Raw genomic sequence first — 17,518 nt, 5'->3', positions numbered from 1 at the left:
TGAGCAATATGCACGTGTTAGCTTAAAGCTGTTTTGATTACAGTTTTTTTTTTATTTATTTATTATTATTGTTATTTTCTTTTTTTTGGCGAAGCGAAGTCTTTCTAAATTGCATATATTGGTACTACATTTTTTTCCGTTCATTTCTGTTTCAAACTGACGAAAGTTTGGCATTTTGTCTAAAGCAGAAAGAGTAAAAAATGAAATAAGACAAAATTAAAAAAAATAAGTGCTACAAGAAGGGGACTTACCAACTATAACGCCATAGCAAAATCCAATCCAGGTACTTATACTAGCGTTTAAAAAAAATGAGCAGAACAGAGTAGACGCTTTGCCTCTGCGCTCTCTACTTTTTAATTGCTTGATTTTTCGTTAGAGTTTAACATCTTTCATTATGTCTTCTCTCCCTCCTTTCTGCTTAACTCAGTGATGAACAAAACGCGGCCCGCCTAGCTTTTTTTACATGTTTTAATGCGTAAAATGGCTTCCAATTATTTCAGAAAGAACCCGAAACAAAAAAAAAAATTAAAGACAACAAATAATCATTATACAGTACTCATATAAAATATCTTTAAATACTTTTACGTTCTGTTGCTGTTAATACGACTAATAGTTTCAATACGAAAATATAAATCAAACAAAAGTTTCATCTCTCATAAAAATAACAATCGTGGTATTTGACTTTGTTGTTTTGGTTTAAAAAAAATAATTATCATATTAGGCCACATGAATATTTTTATTCATCTGCTGTGCATTGTGTTAATATTATGTTTGTAAATTGCGTGTGTTCTATGGTCGATTTGCCTATTTTGCTAGAGGAAAAACCCGATTTGCTGGGTGGGGGGGCTTGCTATCTACGCCTGAGACGGACTAACTCAGCCACGGAGTAAAAAAGCCCACTACAGTTCCTGGCGTCATCGACAGGATTCGAACTCCATTGTTTTAGTTTAAGTTCTGGACAACACCAAAATGGTTATATAAATATAAGCATTTTAAACATGTTCATAAATCTTATTTAATATACAGGGTGATTCAGGAGGAAAGTAAACATTTTGGGAGGTTATAGTATCGATTATTATGAGTAAAAAAGTGCATATAAACATGTGTCCAATTCTCAATGGATACGGAGATACAGCTGTTTGAAACTGGCGCGCAAAACCATTATGAGAGGTATTAAAGAACGATAAATGACTTATCGTTTGTATTTCTTGACTTTTTAAATGATACAAAACACAAATAATTGACAAATTTTTACAATAAATGTTCGAAAATCCTACCGCCAACCTCAATGCACTTTGAAACTTTTGTGGCAATATGACATGTTGTTCTTCTGAGGTCGTCTTGGCGTTCCTTTGAGGGCAGCAGTATCAAAAATGCAAGCGAGAAATTCGTCTCTTGTGTTCACCTTTTCTTTCTGCGTTTTTCATCCACCTGCACAAAACAAAAATCTAATGGAGTGAGGTCTGGAGACCTTGGTAGCCAATGAACGGACCACCGCGGCCGATCCATCGTTCAGGGAAAGTTCGATTTAGATATTGTATCACCAGACGGGTATAATGCGCAGGAGCTCAGTCATGCTGAAAGTACATACCAAACCTTGTAGCCAAGGGAACATCCTCCAATAGCAGTGGAAGTTCGTTTTGCAGAAACACTTGTAAACGCCCTTGAATCCGGTATTCTACGGTTAGGAAACCGTCGACGGTATTCTCTACAAGCATTAGTAGCACTTCCACCATAAAAACTGTAGACAAACACCATATCAGCATGTGTGAAGATATGCAGCATCCTTAACAACACTTCTAACACCAAAAAGCGTCAGATTATAGCTGCTTTTTGGTCACATCTGAATCAGGGAGCTCTGCGCGCCAGTTTCAAACAGCTGTATCTCCGTATTCATTGAAACCGGACACATGTTTATATGAACTTTTTTACTCAGAATAATCGATACTATAACCTCCCAAAATACTCACCCTGTATAATAGCAATCGCCTCAGTACAAATACTTGTACTTGCCTAGTTTGATGGCATTGGTTAATTTGTAATGCCATTAATGACGAATGAATAAAATCTATAGATATCATTTATCATGGCTTATAAACCTTTTTACTTCCTGAATTTACCCTCGTGCCAAAAAGGTTCCTTATCATTGGTTTAACTAAAACGCAAGAAGGATCCATCTTTTTAAACCGACATATAACTTTTGTACATATCTATAGTGATGTATTTCATTGAATAATAACATTTTGCCTCTGCTGGATGACCATTAATGTGGAGTTCTCTATCTTCTACACCCAAACTGTATCAAAACTGTTTCTCTTTAGAAAGTTACGAAAGATATCTTAATACCATTTCTTCACTTTATGCCATATGAAGATCAACTGAGTCTTCTGCCTTTATCGGAGACCCGATCGAAGAATTCAGAAAGTTAGGAATATTTGCAGTCTGTGCAGGTAGCATAGTGGATACAATCACCGTCCTCCTCAAAACGGGTGGAAAGGGCCTCAGTTCGAATACCGTCAATGATTACGTAGAACATTTACAGGTTGTTTTCACCACGTAGCTAATATTCACCACATCACAGAACATAAATAATTTACATACAGATTACATTGACGCCTCAATGCCTTTGTTGGTTTCTTATTTAAAACGCATACAAAGCATCTCTCAGTCTACTTTCATATAAATGCTGGGTAAAGAAGCTATCCAGAAGTCTGCATTCTCTCGTAGTAGTGGTATTATTCATTTGAAATGTTCAAAAGAATAATTTTCATTGTCAGATGAATAAATGAATTCGTAGTTACATATTGAACTCTTCTGATTGAACTCCGCGCACGAAACAGAGTCGTATAGTGGGACACGGCCCACGCTGCCAGTTACTGTTCATATTGGAGGTTACCCTAAGACAGTTTGTCATCAGCACTCAATCAGGGATGGAAACTGTCCAGTATACCTAAAAGCTAAATGTCTGTACCAAATGAGAATCAACTATGGATAGAGCCCCTTTAACCAATAACTACAAAGAAATAAGAATTGTCCAACAAAATGCACAGAGAGCTAGGGGGGATAGTCGACCAGCTAAAAGTAAAAATAGAGGAAAATCAAATAGATGTGGTCTTACTTCAAGAACCCTATGTCCGGTCGGGAGTGGTTACAGGGTATCCTGCAACATACAAAACAGTTTATTGCACAACAGAGAACCCTTGGGCTGCAGTAATAGTCAGAAATCCAAATATCACTACCACCAAGATAACGCCACTCTGTACTGCAAACAGTGCCTGCGCACAAATTATAACTCCGCTGGGCCCGCTCTTCTTGTTGTCCTTATATACCCATCCTGGAGAAGATATTGCCCCAGCAATCTCAACTATCCAGACAGCTCTCCAACTTCTTTCAGGGGGGCGGTTGATGCTAGCCATGGACGCAAACTGCCGATCTGTGCTTTGGCACAGTCACACACCTGACAGGTCTGCTCATAGGAATGGTGCACGACTTGAAGATTTCTTCCTCACAACAGGACTTCAAGTTATAAACCGCCCTGGTCATCTCCACACCTACAGCGGCCCCCTCTGGGAAAGCAACATTGACATTACAGCGGCGACTCCAGATATTGCTGTCAAGCTCGCCAGATGGACTGTTCAAGAATCCTGGACTACGTCGGACCACAGAGCGATTTCATTCTCCCTGGTTCGCTCTTTGGAACGTACCCCTCCAGTCTCCAGAGATGTGATACGTTATAACGTCAAGAAGGCTGACTGGGAGCGCTTTCGAACTGAACTGTCAACGAGACTCCCTGAAGATATTCCACTCTTTGACACACTAACTCCGGATGACTGTGTAAAAAGCATTACCGCTACTATCAGAAGCGTCTGCGACCTTTCCATCCCACGCAGAAGGCCCTACAGTTATGCTGTCCCTTGGTGGAACCACCAGCTAGACGATCTAAGAAGAAGGGTCCACCATGCTAGGAAAATGTTCCAGCGGGCAAGGGCGACGATGTCCAGGGAAGGGAAGGGCAGCCAGAGAAGCTTACCGCACAGTCAGAAATGACTGTGCGGTAAGCTTCTCTTTGCGAACTAAAGAAATTCGCAAAAACAAAAAGCAATCGTGGCAATCTCTGGTGTCTATCTCCGGAAATGAGAACCCCTGGGGCATCGTTTTCAAAATTGTAACTAATAAATTACCACGTGGTGACGTGCTTGATACAACACTGAAAACAGACGGTACTTCCACCTATACCTGGGAGAACACTATAAATAACATTCTTGATACCATTTACCCTGTTGAAGATGCACCCTTGACGCAACAGCAACAAGAAATTATCAACCAGAATTTAAAATACCACACAGCAACGGTGGAGCTCCCGTTCACCGGTTTTAGATGGACCTGGCAATTAACAAGATGAAAGATGGAAAAAAAAAACACCAGGTGCTGACCTGCTGGAGGTAGAAGTTCTCAAAAAATTCGCTGAGGCCTACCCAGCTATACTTCTAAGCCTACAGAATAAGTGCCTGGCAGGGGGCACCTTCCCAGCTTCATGGAAGACTGCAACCTTAAAACTAATTCTGAAAAACTCGGACAAGTCACCACAGAACCCAGCCTCATATCGCCCGATTGCCTTACTCTCCGTGATGGCCAAACTACTGGAGCGTCTACTCTTGTTTCGACTTTCTGCCTGCTACGAGGAACACCAACTCTCCTCAGAAAAACAATATGGCTTTAAAAAAGGCTGCAGCACTGAAGATGCTATCAACAATCTAATCACCCAAGCAACGCACTCAGCTTTCAAGTACTCTCTTGCTATATTGGTGGACTTTGCTGGAGCTTTCGACCGCCTGTGGTGGCCCAGCGTTCTTCGGAGACTTCGGCAATCAAATGTTTCTAAAAATCTATATAACAGTTTGAAGTCTTATCTAACCAACAGAAAAGTACGAGTTACTAACAAATATCAGACAGTTACCAGATTCATCCACCGGGGATGTCCGCAGGGCTCTGTGCTTGGCCCGTTCCTCTGGTCTATTGTCTTGGACGAGTTCCTGGGCTTGGACCTTGGGGGGGGGGGGTGAGCCCTTGGCCTTTGCGGACGACCTTGTCCTGTTGGTGCGTGCGGACACTAGGTTGTCCTTGGAAATTATTGCAAATGCGGCGCTTGTGAAGCTCCAGAACTGGGCAGCCTTGCACAACCTTACCATCTCGCCAGAAAAAACAAAATCCATTCTCCTCAAGGGCAGACTACGATTTAGAAGACCACCTACGATGAAATTAAACTTCACCCCCATCCGACTGTACACAGAGGTTAAATACTTAGGTATTTACATTGACTCGGGTCTTACTTTCCATAACCACCTGAAATATCTAGCCACCAAAATCCGGAAGTATGCCGCCATGATCAGGAGGGTGAGCAGAGCCGACTGGAGCCTGAAGCACAAAGCTCTAACCCTCATATACAAAGCAGTATATGTCCCGATTGTTTGCTATGGTGCCTCCACCTGGTATAGAGAAGCTACACTAACAAAAAACAAAAAGAAGCTGGATACAATTCAAAGGTTCATGCTGCTATCAATTAGTAGGGCGTGCCGTACTGTTAGCACCCCTGCCTTGCAAGTTATAACAGGTTGTCAGCCACTCTACCTAGAAGTAGTCAGGCGAGGCCTATATTACCACCTTAGGAAAGGAACACCAGCTGAAATTGTAAATCTCCAGCTGGATCTTGCAAATGACCCCAAGATAGAGAAGAGGAGAATCACCCAACACCTACAAGCGATATGGCAACAGAGCTGGGAAACCACGCGCAGAAAGGAGACATCACGAGGCGATTCCTCCCAACTATAAACCATACTCACCCAGAGCCCCCTCCCTGGTTCTCACCTGGTCTGCACATGACGTTTATTATCACTGGACACGGCCCCTTCCGTCAGAAACTCACAGCTATGGGGATTGAAAGAGACCAGCGGTGCCATTGTGGAGAAGAAGAGTCCTGGGGGCATCTCATGTATGAGTGCCCTGCCTATGACAACAGTAGAATCAAGTTTGCTACCGCAATTCAAAGGAATTCACGTAACCAAGAGTCCTCTCTGCTGATCAATGAAAACACGTACAGGTCACTAACTGTGTATGCGCAGGAAATCTTCGCACTGAGGCTAGCCAAGATTGCTGAAATGAGAACAACATTGGATCATGCTGCCCAAGGCCTGAATCAGACTGGCGTGGGTTAGCTCCTTCTCCGCTAGAGGACACTGCCTTGACAACTTGCTAATCCTTTAAGGGTAGAAACACCGCTGGTACCATTCTGGTGCGGGACTGCTGGCACTCATCGAGTGCGGGATACTGCTGCAAACCCTTTATAGGGTAGGATCAGCCGGCACCGTTCTGGTGCGGGATTGGTGGCACTCTGGAGAACTTCTGAGTGCGGGATACAGAGTCCATTGGCCTCTGGTGATCATGCAGGGGCACCTGTTCCCTGCTACTTTAACTCCCACTCCCAGACCCCTATTTTCAGCTCACAAAGAGCGGACTGCTCCTTAACTTCAGTCCGTCCTCCTTTCCCTCTTTCTGTTCCTTGTAACTCGTACTCCTGTTCTGTTTTCTCCCCCCCCCCATTTTTCTTTTATATATATATATATATTTATTTATTTTTTATTATTTATTTATTTATTATTATTATTTTTTTTTCACTTGACCTTTGTCAGGAAGCTTAGGCAACCCTGGCAAAGGCCAGCCAGAGTATAATGGGCAGCCTGGCTCACCTCCCAGTGGTGGTGGCGGGCAACGTGGGGTCCCACTAGGGGCTCTGCGGCCAAGCAGCCAGAGACACAACAACAAAACATAACACTACTCTGACAGAATCCAGACATTACACTTTTTCTGGCTTTTTCAGAGATTCTGTACTTCTTCACAAAGTACCATGGTTCAGATGTGGGAAACCACAGGTGGCGCCTTTCACAAAACACTATGCCACTGCCATGTTGGAACACTATCCGGTTAACATCTGAGATGAGATACCTTGGAGTGATCTTGTATAGGAACTTATCTTTCACACCACACCTGAAATATCTACACACTAAGATTCGAAAATATACTGCGCTAGTGGCAAGAATCGTACGTCAGGACTGGGGACTGAAGCGACGCGCGCTCACCCACTTCTATAAGGCTATGTTCACCCCCATAATCATTTATGCATCTGATATCTGGTAAAGGCCACCACAACAGTTAACAAGAGGAAGCTTGACTCGATTCAGCGTGTCATCCTGCTCACCATCACCCGGGCCTGCTGCACAGTCAGCACACATGCCTTGCAAGTGTTGGCCGGCGTGCTACCTCCAGATCTAGAAATAATCAAATGTGGTTTGCTTAACATGCTTTCCAAAGGTAAAGCCATCTTCTGTCTGGATTTTACCACCGACCCCTCAAATAACATCAAGGCCGAGAAGAAGCGCCTCACTGCATGCTTGCAGCAGGTCAGGCAGTCTAGGTGGACACAGTCTACAAAAGGAGAAGTCACCAGAAAATTCATTCCTACAATAGCAACAGTATACTCAAAATCTCCCACATGGTTCTCCCCTGGCCTATACGTCACTTTTTTGTTAACTGGCCATGGATCTATCAGAGGAAAGCTCACTGCACTCGGGATCACCGAAAACCCACAATGCCTCTGTGATTCCCTCGAAAGTTGGGACCACCTGATGTACGAGTGCGAAATATATGAAGATTTGAGATGCTTCCTCCTGACTAGGATACATTACCATCCTAAACACCAAGAACAGCACATCCTCGAAAGAGAAGAAGACTATGTCGCCTTTACGCGCTACGCACAAGACTTATTCGCACGACGGAAGACCCTACCATGGATATAGTCACTGTTCCGATCATCGTCAAAACCAAGAGAAGACAACCACCTATATTTTGGGAATCAATGCAGAGGCCTACCAGCAAATGAGACTACGCCACCACCAAATCTAAGAAGATCCAGTATAGGACAACCACAGCTGCCTTTCTATTTATATCCTTACTGACTTAGACACAGATCACCGGATGACATCACCACTGAAATTGACATCACGACCGGATCTGAATGAGAAGAGCAAGAAGATTCTGCCTAATGGCGATCACGCTTGTGCTCTCTTGCACGGCAACTTCCATCCCTTACTTTCGCCTTATGGATGTATTCCATTGTACCTTCTTCTTCATCCCCCATATTTCTACCTGCGCCCCCCCCCCTTTTTGACTCTAAAGCCCACCCGCCCTAACTCTCCTTTTTTTTTTTTTTTTTTTTTACATTGGTCTCTGTCAGGAAGCTTAGGCGACCCTGTAGAGACTAGCCAGAGAATAATGGCTATCTCCTAGCGGTGTGTGCGGGCAACGTGGCGTTACATCAGGGGCCCTGCGGCCAAGTGCCAGGACACCAACAGAACCCAACGCAAAACTACGTATTCAACACAGAACACTTTTCTGGCATTTACAATAGTTCTGTATTTCTTCACAGTGTACATATGGCGCAGATATGGGAAACCACAGGGGTCGTCTGACCCTAATACTCTGCACACTATGTTGGAACTTGTGGATAGCAGAACATACGGATAGTACCCATACTTATTAGTGTTATATTTCAGAGCTTTTGGCTGATGTTAATTCATCTTTGGTACATCCCAATTCAAGAAGCAGCGCCAGTAGACGAGTGATATTCAGGGTTGCATTTACGTAGAGCATTGTGACAACTCTCTCGCGCCATCTTTTATATTGTAAATCGACTTCAGTGGTGTAGAGATAGAGCTAGCTGGAATGAAATATGGAAAATTGTCTTCAGTGATGAGTCAAGTTGTGTTTAGGAGCGTGAAATAAGAATCCATGTGCAGCAGCTCTCTAATGAAAGATGGTCCTACCTGTATTCAACTAAGGCATGCAAAACAAGCACCCGGAATCATGACTAGGGATGCCATTTCTTCTTATTATTATTAATATCAATTTATTTTCAAAGAAATGTCCCTTTACAGCTATCCAGCTAGAGGACACCGGTTACATGATAATAATGAATAAGTATTGTCATACTATTTACAATTTATGTACAGGTTAAATAATATACGTTGATATTTGGCATTGCAGCGTATCCGATAAGGTAGACTGTTTAAACAATAATAAAAGACTTAATCAAGATAAAATAAAGAACTTTTGTGTGTAATTGGTCTTTATTTTATTCCATTTAACAGAACTGACCAAATTGGTTAAATAGGGGAAAATAAAAGTGAATACAGTATATAGCAACCTAGTTATGTTTGTGTAAATGAGTTGACCTCAATTGAAATGAAAATGCATTGCCAAAACGTCAACAGAGTAGATGTTGCGGACGACCTTGAGTTTTGCAAGTAATGGGGGGAAAGGGGCAATATTGTTCAAGGCTGTGATCATAAGTCAACTTTATAAGCCATTTTTTCCCAGTGTAGTGATAAATGTCAGTTTTTTCACTGAGTTACCACTGCGTATTTCATATCTTTAAAACTTGCGTATTAAAGCCTGGAGAACATTCGCATGGTATTAAATCTGTTTGTTATCACCAAAGGGGGGGGGGGTGAGGAGCCAAACTAGAAAAATACTTGAAAAACAAAACATCAGACTAAAGGAAATGTGGGAAAATTCATTTTTAATGATTGACTAATTTATTCGGTAATATGATTGATCGGAAATCTGTAGGTTACATTCTAATGTAACCTACAGATTTCCGGGTTACATTCTAATGTAACCTACAGATTAGGTTACATTCTAATGTAACCTACAGATTTCCGATCGTAGGATGGTATCCCGCTTTAAACTATATTGAAATATTTGGGGCAGGATTGAAATAAATGAAATTTATTTCAATTCTGTTTTATTAAATTTTATTCTGTTTCTCTAGAAATGCCTTGGTGGTCTCATAGCTGCTACCTACATATTCAGATATATGGAAGATAAAGTTGTGTGATGGCCGAATAAACTGAAGAAGAGTTTTTATTTTTCCTTCGTCGCGAGTGTAGATTTAGCAACTTTCTCTCAGTTATGAAATACCTCTGTATTCTCAAAATGTCATTACGAAACTTTTTAGATTTTTGAATAATATATCAATATAATATAAATTAGAACAATGTAATATAAGTTAGAACAATATAAATTAGAATAGGCTTCGATAGATATCAAAGCGTAAATTGCTTCAGCTAAGATATCACGTGACAAAGTTTCGTGCGGTTTTTAAAGGTTCCACATATTTGTCATCAAAATGACAAATATGTGGAAGCCATTGTGATTGGGATTATCTGTCATTGCACTTCGAAAGTGCAAGTGACACTGAGTCAATCGATGCCTAGTGTTAGACGCGGTTCTGTAAAATAGTGAAAAGTTAGGAAAAGGTGGCTGTTCGGCCATTTCCACCCGGCTGGGAGGACAGTGATTGCATCCATTGTACTACCGCGAGGGCCACCATCGACTGGAAAACCGGTTCAAACTGAGCAAACAGATATCAAGCAAACTCATGAGATTCTTTAGAGACCAGCAATTCACGTGTCGCTGGTTTCGCGTTGCCGTAATAAGCCATTTTTGGAACTGGTTGTTCACTTGCGAAACATTGGTTGTCATCCTCTCTCTGAACCTCTGCTTATGACAGCAACACCAAATGAAAACGTCTTTTGTTGTCATCCTCTCTCTGAACCTCTGCTACTCACATCAAATCTCCCACCTCACCAACAGAAGATTTTGCTATGTGTATGGTGCAGTACAGCTGTTATTGTTCATTCTGTCCTCCAACCAAACGATCACACGAGACAAAGTGTTAGTTCATTTTTTTTCTTGTTTTAATTTTATCCTAAAATCCGCACGAGCTAAACCTACACGGAAAATCTACATTTATTATAGTGTTTGACAATAATTAGTGCAGAGTTTCCTTGTAGACAGTGTTTCGTGGTTGGAAGATTTACCATTTGAGACAAACATGAAAATGTTTTTGGTATTAGAAGCAAACTCTTGAGGAGCAAATATACACTTTGTCTTGAGAAAAACATGGCCTTTGCAGGTTTAGGCCAACTTTGAATATTTTTTTCCTGTGTTTTCCTCGTTGATGAGCATGACAAAAGTTACATAAACGGGAATGGAGGCTCTTAAATTCAATAGCAGATCAGGGGCGATGGCTGGAATGCTTGGAATGGATACATTCTGCTCTACTGCAAAGTCAGTCACGATGGTGGCTTCAGTGATATAGGATGAGTTTTTTGAGAGCCCAGTCATGTTAAATTGCAGAGTGTTCGCGTGTTGAAATTCCTGTTAAACGTGATGGGTACATTACGATTAATAAGAATTTCTTGGGTTTCAGATTATGAGGCTCAAATGGTGTTTCCAGAGTTGAGAAATTCGGGTGGTTGGCTGCTTCATTGTGTTTAGTACAGTGTGAATAGAAATGTAACTTTGTGTAGTGCGCAGCAACTAGAAAGCTCTTTGTTTGTGGCATTGACTGTGCCATTTTCGGTGCCAAGAAAGAGTACCACGATTTGGCGCTCTTTATTTGCAAAGCTGCTTGGGTAATGGAAGTGATATGCAACGTTTGGAAATATTACTTCTTTCGCTTCTTTCAGTTATTGAAGTGTTGCGGCTATTTTTTTCAATGATTTCAATTAAAATATTTGTTCCATCTTAATTATTAGATGCAGTGCTTCATTTTCCAGTCGGAGCAGGCTTTCCGCAAACACATTTTTCTCTATAGGCTGAGTTGCAGGATGTTCTTTCGAATGTGTGAAACTTTGATGCAAGCCTCTAGAACATCAGCTAGGGTTTAACGTGGAGTGACTGACAGTGTTCGGTGAAAGTCACAGCCAATACCAATGACACGCTTTTTATTTATTCCTGTTATTGATGTGAAACATCCTTGGGGGCACCTACAAAAATTTCAACGGAGTAAATCTGATTGGTCAGTGCGTCACGGAAGTTATTACGTTATCCGCAGCTCCCGCCAGAGGCGTTTCCCACTCTCCCACCAGTAGTTTGTGCCGAGCACCCATTAGTAATGTGATTAGAGCGCATGACGCATTTTTCGTGACCGGTACTATATCTTGAATTCTAGTGAACCGATTTACAAAATTCAAAAACCATTCGTTTTAATTTTGTCGAATTGCATTAGAAAAACACAATGAAACAAAACAACCGCATGTATACCTTGTATGCACGAAAACGTTTTATTTTATGCGAAAACATCCTTGGCTTGTGAAATCTATTTGTCTAATAGTATGACGTCACACCTCCGTAGCCAAGTGGGCAGGAGCGGGAGTGCAGTAGCACACGCTCTTTGAGTAGACCGGGCTTCAAGCCCCTGACTGCTGAATACGGTCGATCTGCCAACCCGCACTGGACCAGCGTGGCAGATAATGGTCCATTTCCCTCAGCATGAATTGTTGAGGAGGCTTCCACACTGCAGTGGGTTGATAATGGCTGCACTTTACTTTATGACGTCACAATCCTGCAGTTACTACTGCAGGATTGTGATTGGAACAATGCAAGTATTTGTCATATGACTGCAACATTGTTGATAAATATGAAATATTTATGAACAATTTCTTTTTCGTCTCGCATTTTCGTTACATTCCATTGTTAGGTGCCGTTGAGGTACCCGATGCTTCAAGTATCGAGTACCTTAATCGACGCTGTTTTCCAGAGACATTTAGATACGTTGCAATTGCAAGTATACGTCTCTTACTTTAGTTATCATAAATACATTGTGGGAACCCCCAAGGATGTTTTGCATAAGACCATCTGTGTGTGTGTGTGTGTGTGTGTGTGTGTGTGTGTGTGTGTGTGTGTGTGTGTGTGTGTGTGTGTGTGTGTAATGGCGCACAAGTTGCTGTGGCTATAGTTTGCCTAAATAAGACCATCTACCAGGCCTGCTCGACAGACGAAGTTTTTTATGTTGAAGGACATGTATAGTGCTATCAAGAGCTTCTAACACAGCTTTATGAGACACTGTATACTCATATCTAGCACTGGAAACAGTATCACTATTTTTAATGTGAAAACATCTTTGACGCACCTACTAAATTTTGGACTGAAGTAAAACAAATTTTCCACGAAAATGTGAAACGGAAATGACAAAATTACGTCACTTCCTAAATTACGTTAACTCAGTTACTAACGTTGATTCTGTAGAATAAGTAGCCGGCGTGAGCATAAAACTTTACATCGTTCATACTAAATATTTCAGATAGAATTAAAACCGATTGGTAACGAAAATGCGAGATGACATTTAGGAAGTAGCGGGCGTGAGCACACGTTCACTCCCTTTATTTCCTAAATTCCACTAATGACGCTAAGATATTTTCACATAAAACATCTTTTGTGCGTACAGAGTATACACTCCTTTTTTTTAGGTTTCCATTTGAAGCTTTTATCTTATTTACAGGCATGAAATATAACGTTTCATTTATTGCGAGCTAAAAATATATACTGTACTTTACCCGGTCCACTTGATTTATTTATAACATTTATATTAACAAATAATATCACAGATTTTCCTTGCGAATTAATTTAAAGTTTTCTTTCACTTACCTTGGTAAAGAACACCCTGTTTCGTTTATAGTACGATGGAATTTAATTAATATTGCAATGAATAATGACGCCCTTTAGAAATGATAACTCATAGAAAGAATTCAATGCGTTAAGAACACAGAGGTGCACACTATTGGGTTCTCTTAGTCTATATGAAAAGTTTCATAGTTTTGGAGCTATGTCCCCGACACTGTCAGTGTCGCAGTAAAAGTGTGTGTATGTTCTGTTAGTCCTTGAGAAAATTTGATGTCCAGTTACGATTTCACAGCCCTCGTCACCCTCCCCATTACAAAAATCGGTATAAATGAAGGTATGTTTTCGCATTAATCGTCAAGAAAAATGCAGATTGCTACCAAATTTTAAACGTATATTCTTTTGGCCCCTAGGATGGTTCTAAATTCAATTCCAGTTTCGTAGCCTTCCATCCTGTTTCACCCCTACAGAAATAATACTATAAATTTGAAACAGGAGCTCTGATCCATTTAAAAATTTCAATGCTTGCGTAGAATATTTTACGAATCTTTGTAAACAAATTTTCATGTCGATACGTTTGACTTATTTTGTTATAAATCATGAATTATTACTACTGTATTTGCTAACACGCCTGAAATGTAATGCACTGCATATATTGACTTATTGTAGAGAGACATAGAATTGTTGTTTTTACAATCGAGGCTCTTATAGCGACCCTCTTTTTAACGTCCCACACGTTATAACGCCCTATGTGGTTAGTCCCAGCGAATTTCTCATTAATCTAATGCTATTTTATGAACAATCGATATAACGACCTTTTTTTCATTCTTTGGTGGGTCGTTATATAGAGCTTCGACTGTATTCAGAAGAGGATGCTTTTTTGCCTTATGTGTAATTTTTATTCCGTATATGGGCAGTGAAACAACTATAATTTGGAAATCTATCGTTATTTTTAAGTTTGAATATGATCCATCGCAAACTAGTTAGGAGTTAAGAAAAAGGATTCTGTTCCATCTTTATGATATTTGGAAAGTATAATTTATTGCACTGTTGTAATTATTCAAATTCAACATTTTGTTTTATTTTTTTTCAGTCTCAACACAATTTGTTAAATATAAATTTAATTTCCAATAATTTACTATGTACTGTAGGTTATTAGTAATTATTGAATAATTTACATCTCATTCTAAAATGGCCAACTAATTATCGAAATTAATAGAAATTATTTATTACTTAACTTCAGCAAAATTATATTATTGCATAATCAATTCCTTTAACTGCTGCGGAAATCTTTCCGCAATAATAAAATGTCTATCTAGAAATTTTATTATTGCATAATCAATAAAATTTCTATCTAGAAATTACCCACCTATTGTAATTCCAACGGGTGGTTAAATTATATAGTTTACTGGTAAAGAATTCGCCTATGAGCTCTCAACCTTCGTTCACTTCGTAGAAATATAAAGATGGTTTCTGCTTTCTGCGATGTTCATGGCAAATGCTGACAGCACAGAGAAAATGATTTATAATTCTTAAATAAGAATGGCGTACAAGAAGTATAATGAGGACATCCATACAAGATAAAACTTGTTATTATTTCAATATTAACTAAGCCTGTATAAAACTGCTAAGCACCCACCTGGGACGCTCGTGACGTGTGGTGGTATAGGTTGGCTGGTTCTTTTTTGCCTGTTCAATAAAAGTTCTTTTAAACGCGATGACTCTCTAGACGGGGTTGCAGTTTCTGCTATCAGCACCAAGCAGGTCACAACAATATAGATCTTAAGGCAGTATTTCATTTTAGCTTCCAACTTCATTTCACTTGTGTTCATAGTCTCACAGATTAGTATGCGGCAAAACTTAAGTATATTTTCCTTATCAGATGATAAAGATGTAAATACGTAATACCCGTCTACACTTAAGTAAACTTATGACCTCTTTTTTGGTTTGTTATTCTATACCCTCTCTGATATCCTTTTGATTAAAGTCTGAAGGGTGAAAGCAGTTCTGGCGTTTCAAAATTATTCATTTTCATATGGAAATATTTCTCTTAGTGGTTAGACAAACTGAAGTTTTAAAAAGAAACTCGTTCTTTTTTATTCAGTTTGGTTTAATCTATTTCTTTAAAAAGTAGAACTGGACACTGACGAAAATCTTAATACAGTTGCATTGCTCTTTTCGGTAGCTGTCGTTTCGCTGTTTATCTGTTTTGCTCTTGGTAATTGTTGATTTGATTTGTTAGGATTTTCATGATGAAAAAATATAAATAAGAAGTAAGAAATAGATTAAAAGAAAAATTAAAATTTATTATACACAAGAAGTAAGAAATAGATTAAAAGAAAAATTAAAATTTATTATACACTCACTATCAAAAATTGCCCCACCTGAAAGAGTTAATCGAACTTTCTGAAAATTTGCAAGTACAGTACATTGTATTGATATACAGGATTGTAATAATTACATTGCATCACTTTAGCCTTCTGTAGGTAGCAAACCACAAATCATCCAGAGATGAAATTTGGAATAAACACTGGCTCACCAGCAATGGTGAGGCAATGGCACGCAGGGCCGTGCAAAGGTACTTGGGGGCCCGAATGCAAACGGGGTTAAGGGGCCTCGTTTATTTATGCTGAGACTTTTATGACTCCCTAGATCGTGGGCCCTGGCGCTGCGCATCCAATGCATCCCCCCCCCCATTTGCACGGCCCTGGTGGTACGAAAAGGAAAATACACAAGATGCGGCCATTTATGTAGCTTAAACTACAAACTAATTTTTTCGCTCAAGAAAAAATTATTTTATGGTCTGTTAGCTACATCTAGCAGTGAAAACTGTAAATTTAATTTTGCTCAAAATTATGCTGCAACAAAGTTCTAATTAGAAACCTTTAAAAGTATTGTTGTCTTTTTATATCAGTGACGTCTACAGGGTGTCCGAAAAATCTGGAATTGCAAACATGTGTCGAGATAGAGGGTGGGCATACAGAACCAATTTTGTAAATAAACCTGGAATCCTAATAGTTTCGAACTTTTCGGACACCCTGTATTTACTTGTATGCTCTATTTGTAATCCTAAAAATTCCCCGTAGGGCTTTATGAAGTTGTTTTTCCCAAGAGTTTTTTTTTTATTTTCCAGTTGGATATCCCTATATTTCTCACTATCCCTATAGTTCTCACTCTCTGTATAACTGTTCGCCAGTTTCACCCATTACTTTTCTGCGGTCCTGTGCTCTTACAGCCAGTTTCAGTATTCTGAGTCATAGTGTTACGGGAAAATTTCCATTTGAACCAAGATCTTTCCAAATAAGAGAAAAGTGGGCTTTCTGTAGTAACCGTAAATACAGATGAGTCGATGGCAAGTAGTCTTATTTTTTTGGAGCGTGGTAGGCTATGCAGTGTTCTTTATGAGTAGTTGCACATGTAATTTGGCAATAGATATCTTTTAAAAATACAAAGAGAAATAAACAAAGCAATTAAATTGTAATATTACATTGTAACATTGTAATATTAGTACCGATTTTGTTCATAGTTTTTAATAGGATGTCTGATTATTAATGAGGAATGGGGAGCTTTTTTAATTTAATTAATTAATCCCTGATGTTTCTATATTCATTTTGTTGTCTTCATTTTAGCCATTTATGGTAAATTTTTGTTTTTGATTGAAGGAGCAGTTATTTTATGTCCATTAGATCAGCAGTTTCCAAAATTTTTTTGTGTAAGTACCGCCTCAGTTTATGAAAATTTCCACTTAATACTAGAATAATTTTATATGCCATGTTCTGCGCCAAATTCTTGCTAACATAGCAGATTAACAATGTAATGTAGATTAAAGATTGGAAGGTGAAGGTGAGAGTGAAGTATGTGAAAATGTGTGTAGTGAATCTGATCCAGCAACATAACACACGAGCCCTTGCCAGTACTGTTTTCATTATTTCTAAGTTGCTTCCTCTGAATCGCACTTGTACTACCACATAGGTGGCTACTTTCCACCGCCTAGGAATCG

At 39.7% G+C, this 17,518-nt stretch overlaps 1 protein-coding gene across 1 annotated transcript in view; it reads right to left on the bottom strand.

Annotated features, from left to right (window-relative positions):
* Positions 1–15,350, bottom strand: part of LOC150091512 (uncharacterized) — a 36,032-nt gene extending 20,682 nt beyond the window's left edge. The window contains exon 1 of the mRNA XM_090368687.1: positions 15,158–15,350. Within this exon, the coding sequence (XP_090224813.1) occupies positions 15,158–15,350 (193 nt within the window). The remainder of the gene's footprint in view (positions 1–15,157) is intronic.
* Between the last annotated feature and the right edge of the window lie 2,168 nt (positions 15,351–17,518).

Source organism: Mastigoproctus giganteus, chromosome 1 (assembly GCF_048544385.1).
Source record: "Mastigoproctus giganteus isolate SK-2022 chromosome 1, ASM4854438v1, whole genome shotgun sequence".
Taxonomy (NCBI): domain Eukaryota; kingdom Metazoa; phylum Arthropoda; class Arachnida; order Uropygi; family Thelyphonidae; genus Mastigoproctus; species Mastigoproctus giganteus.
Note: the sequence above shows the minus strand (reverse complement) of the source record. Positions and strands in the feature narration are given on the sequence as shown.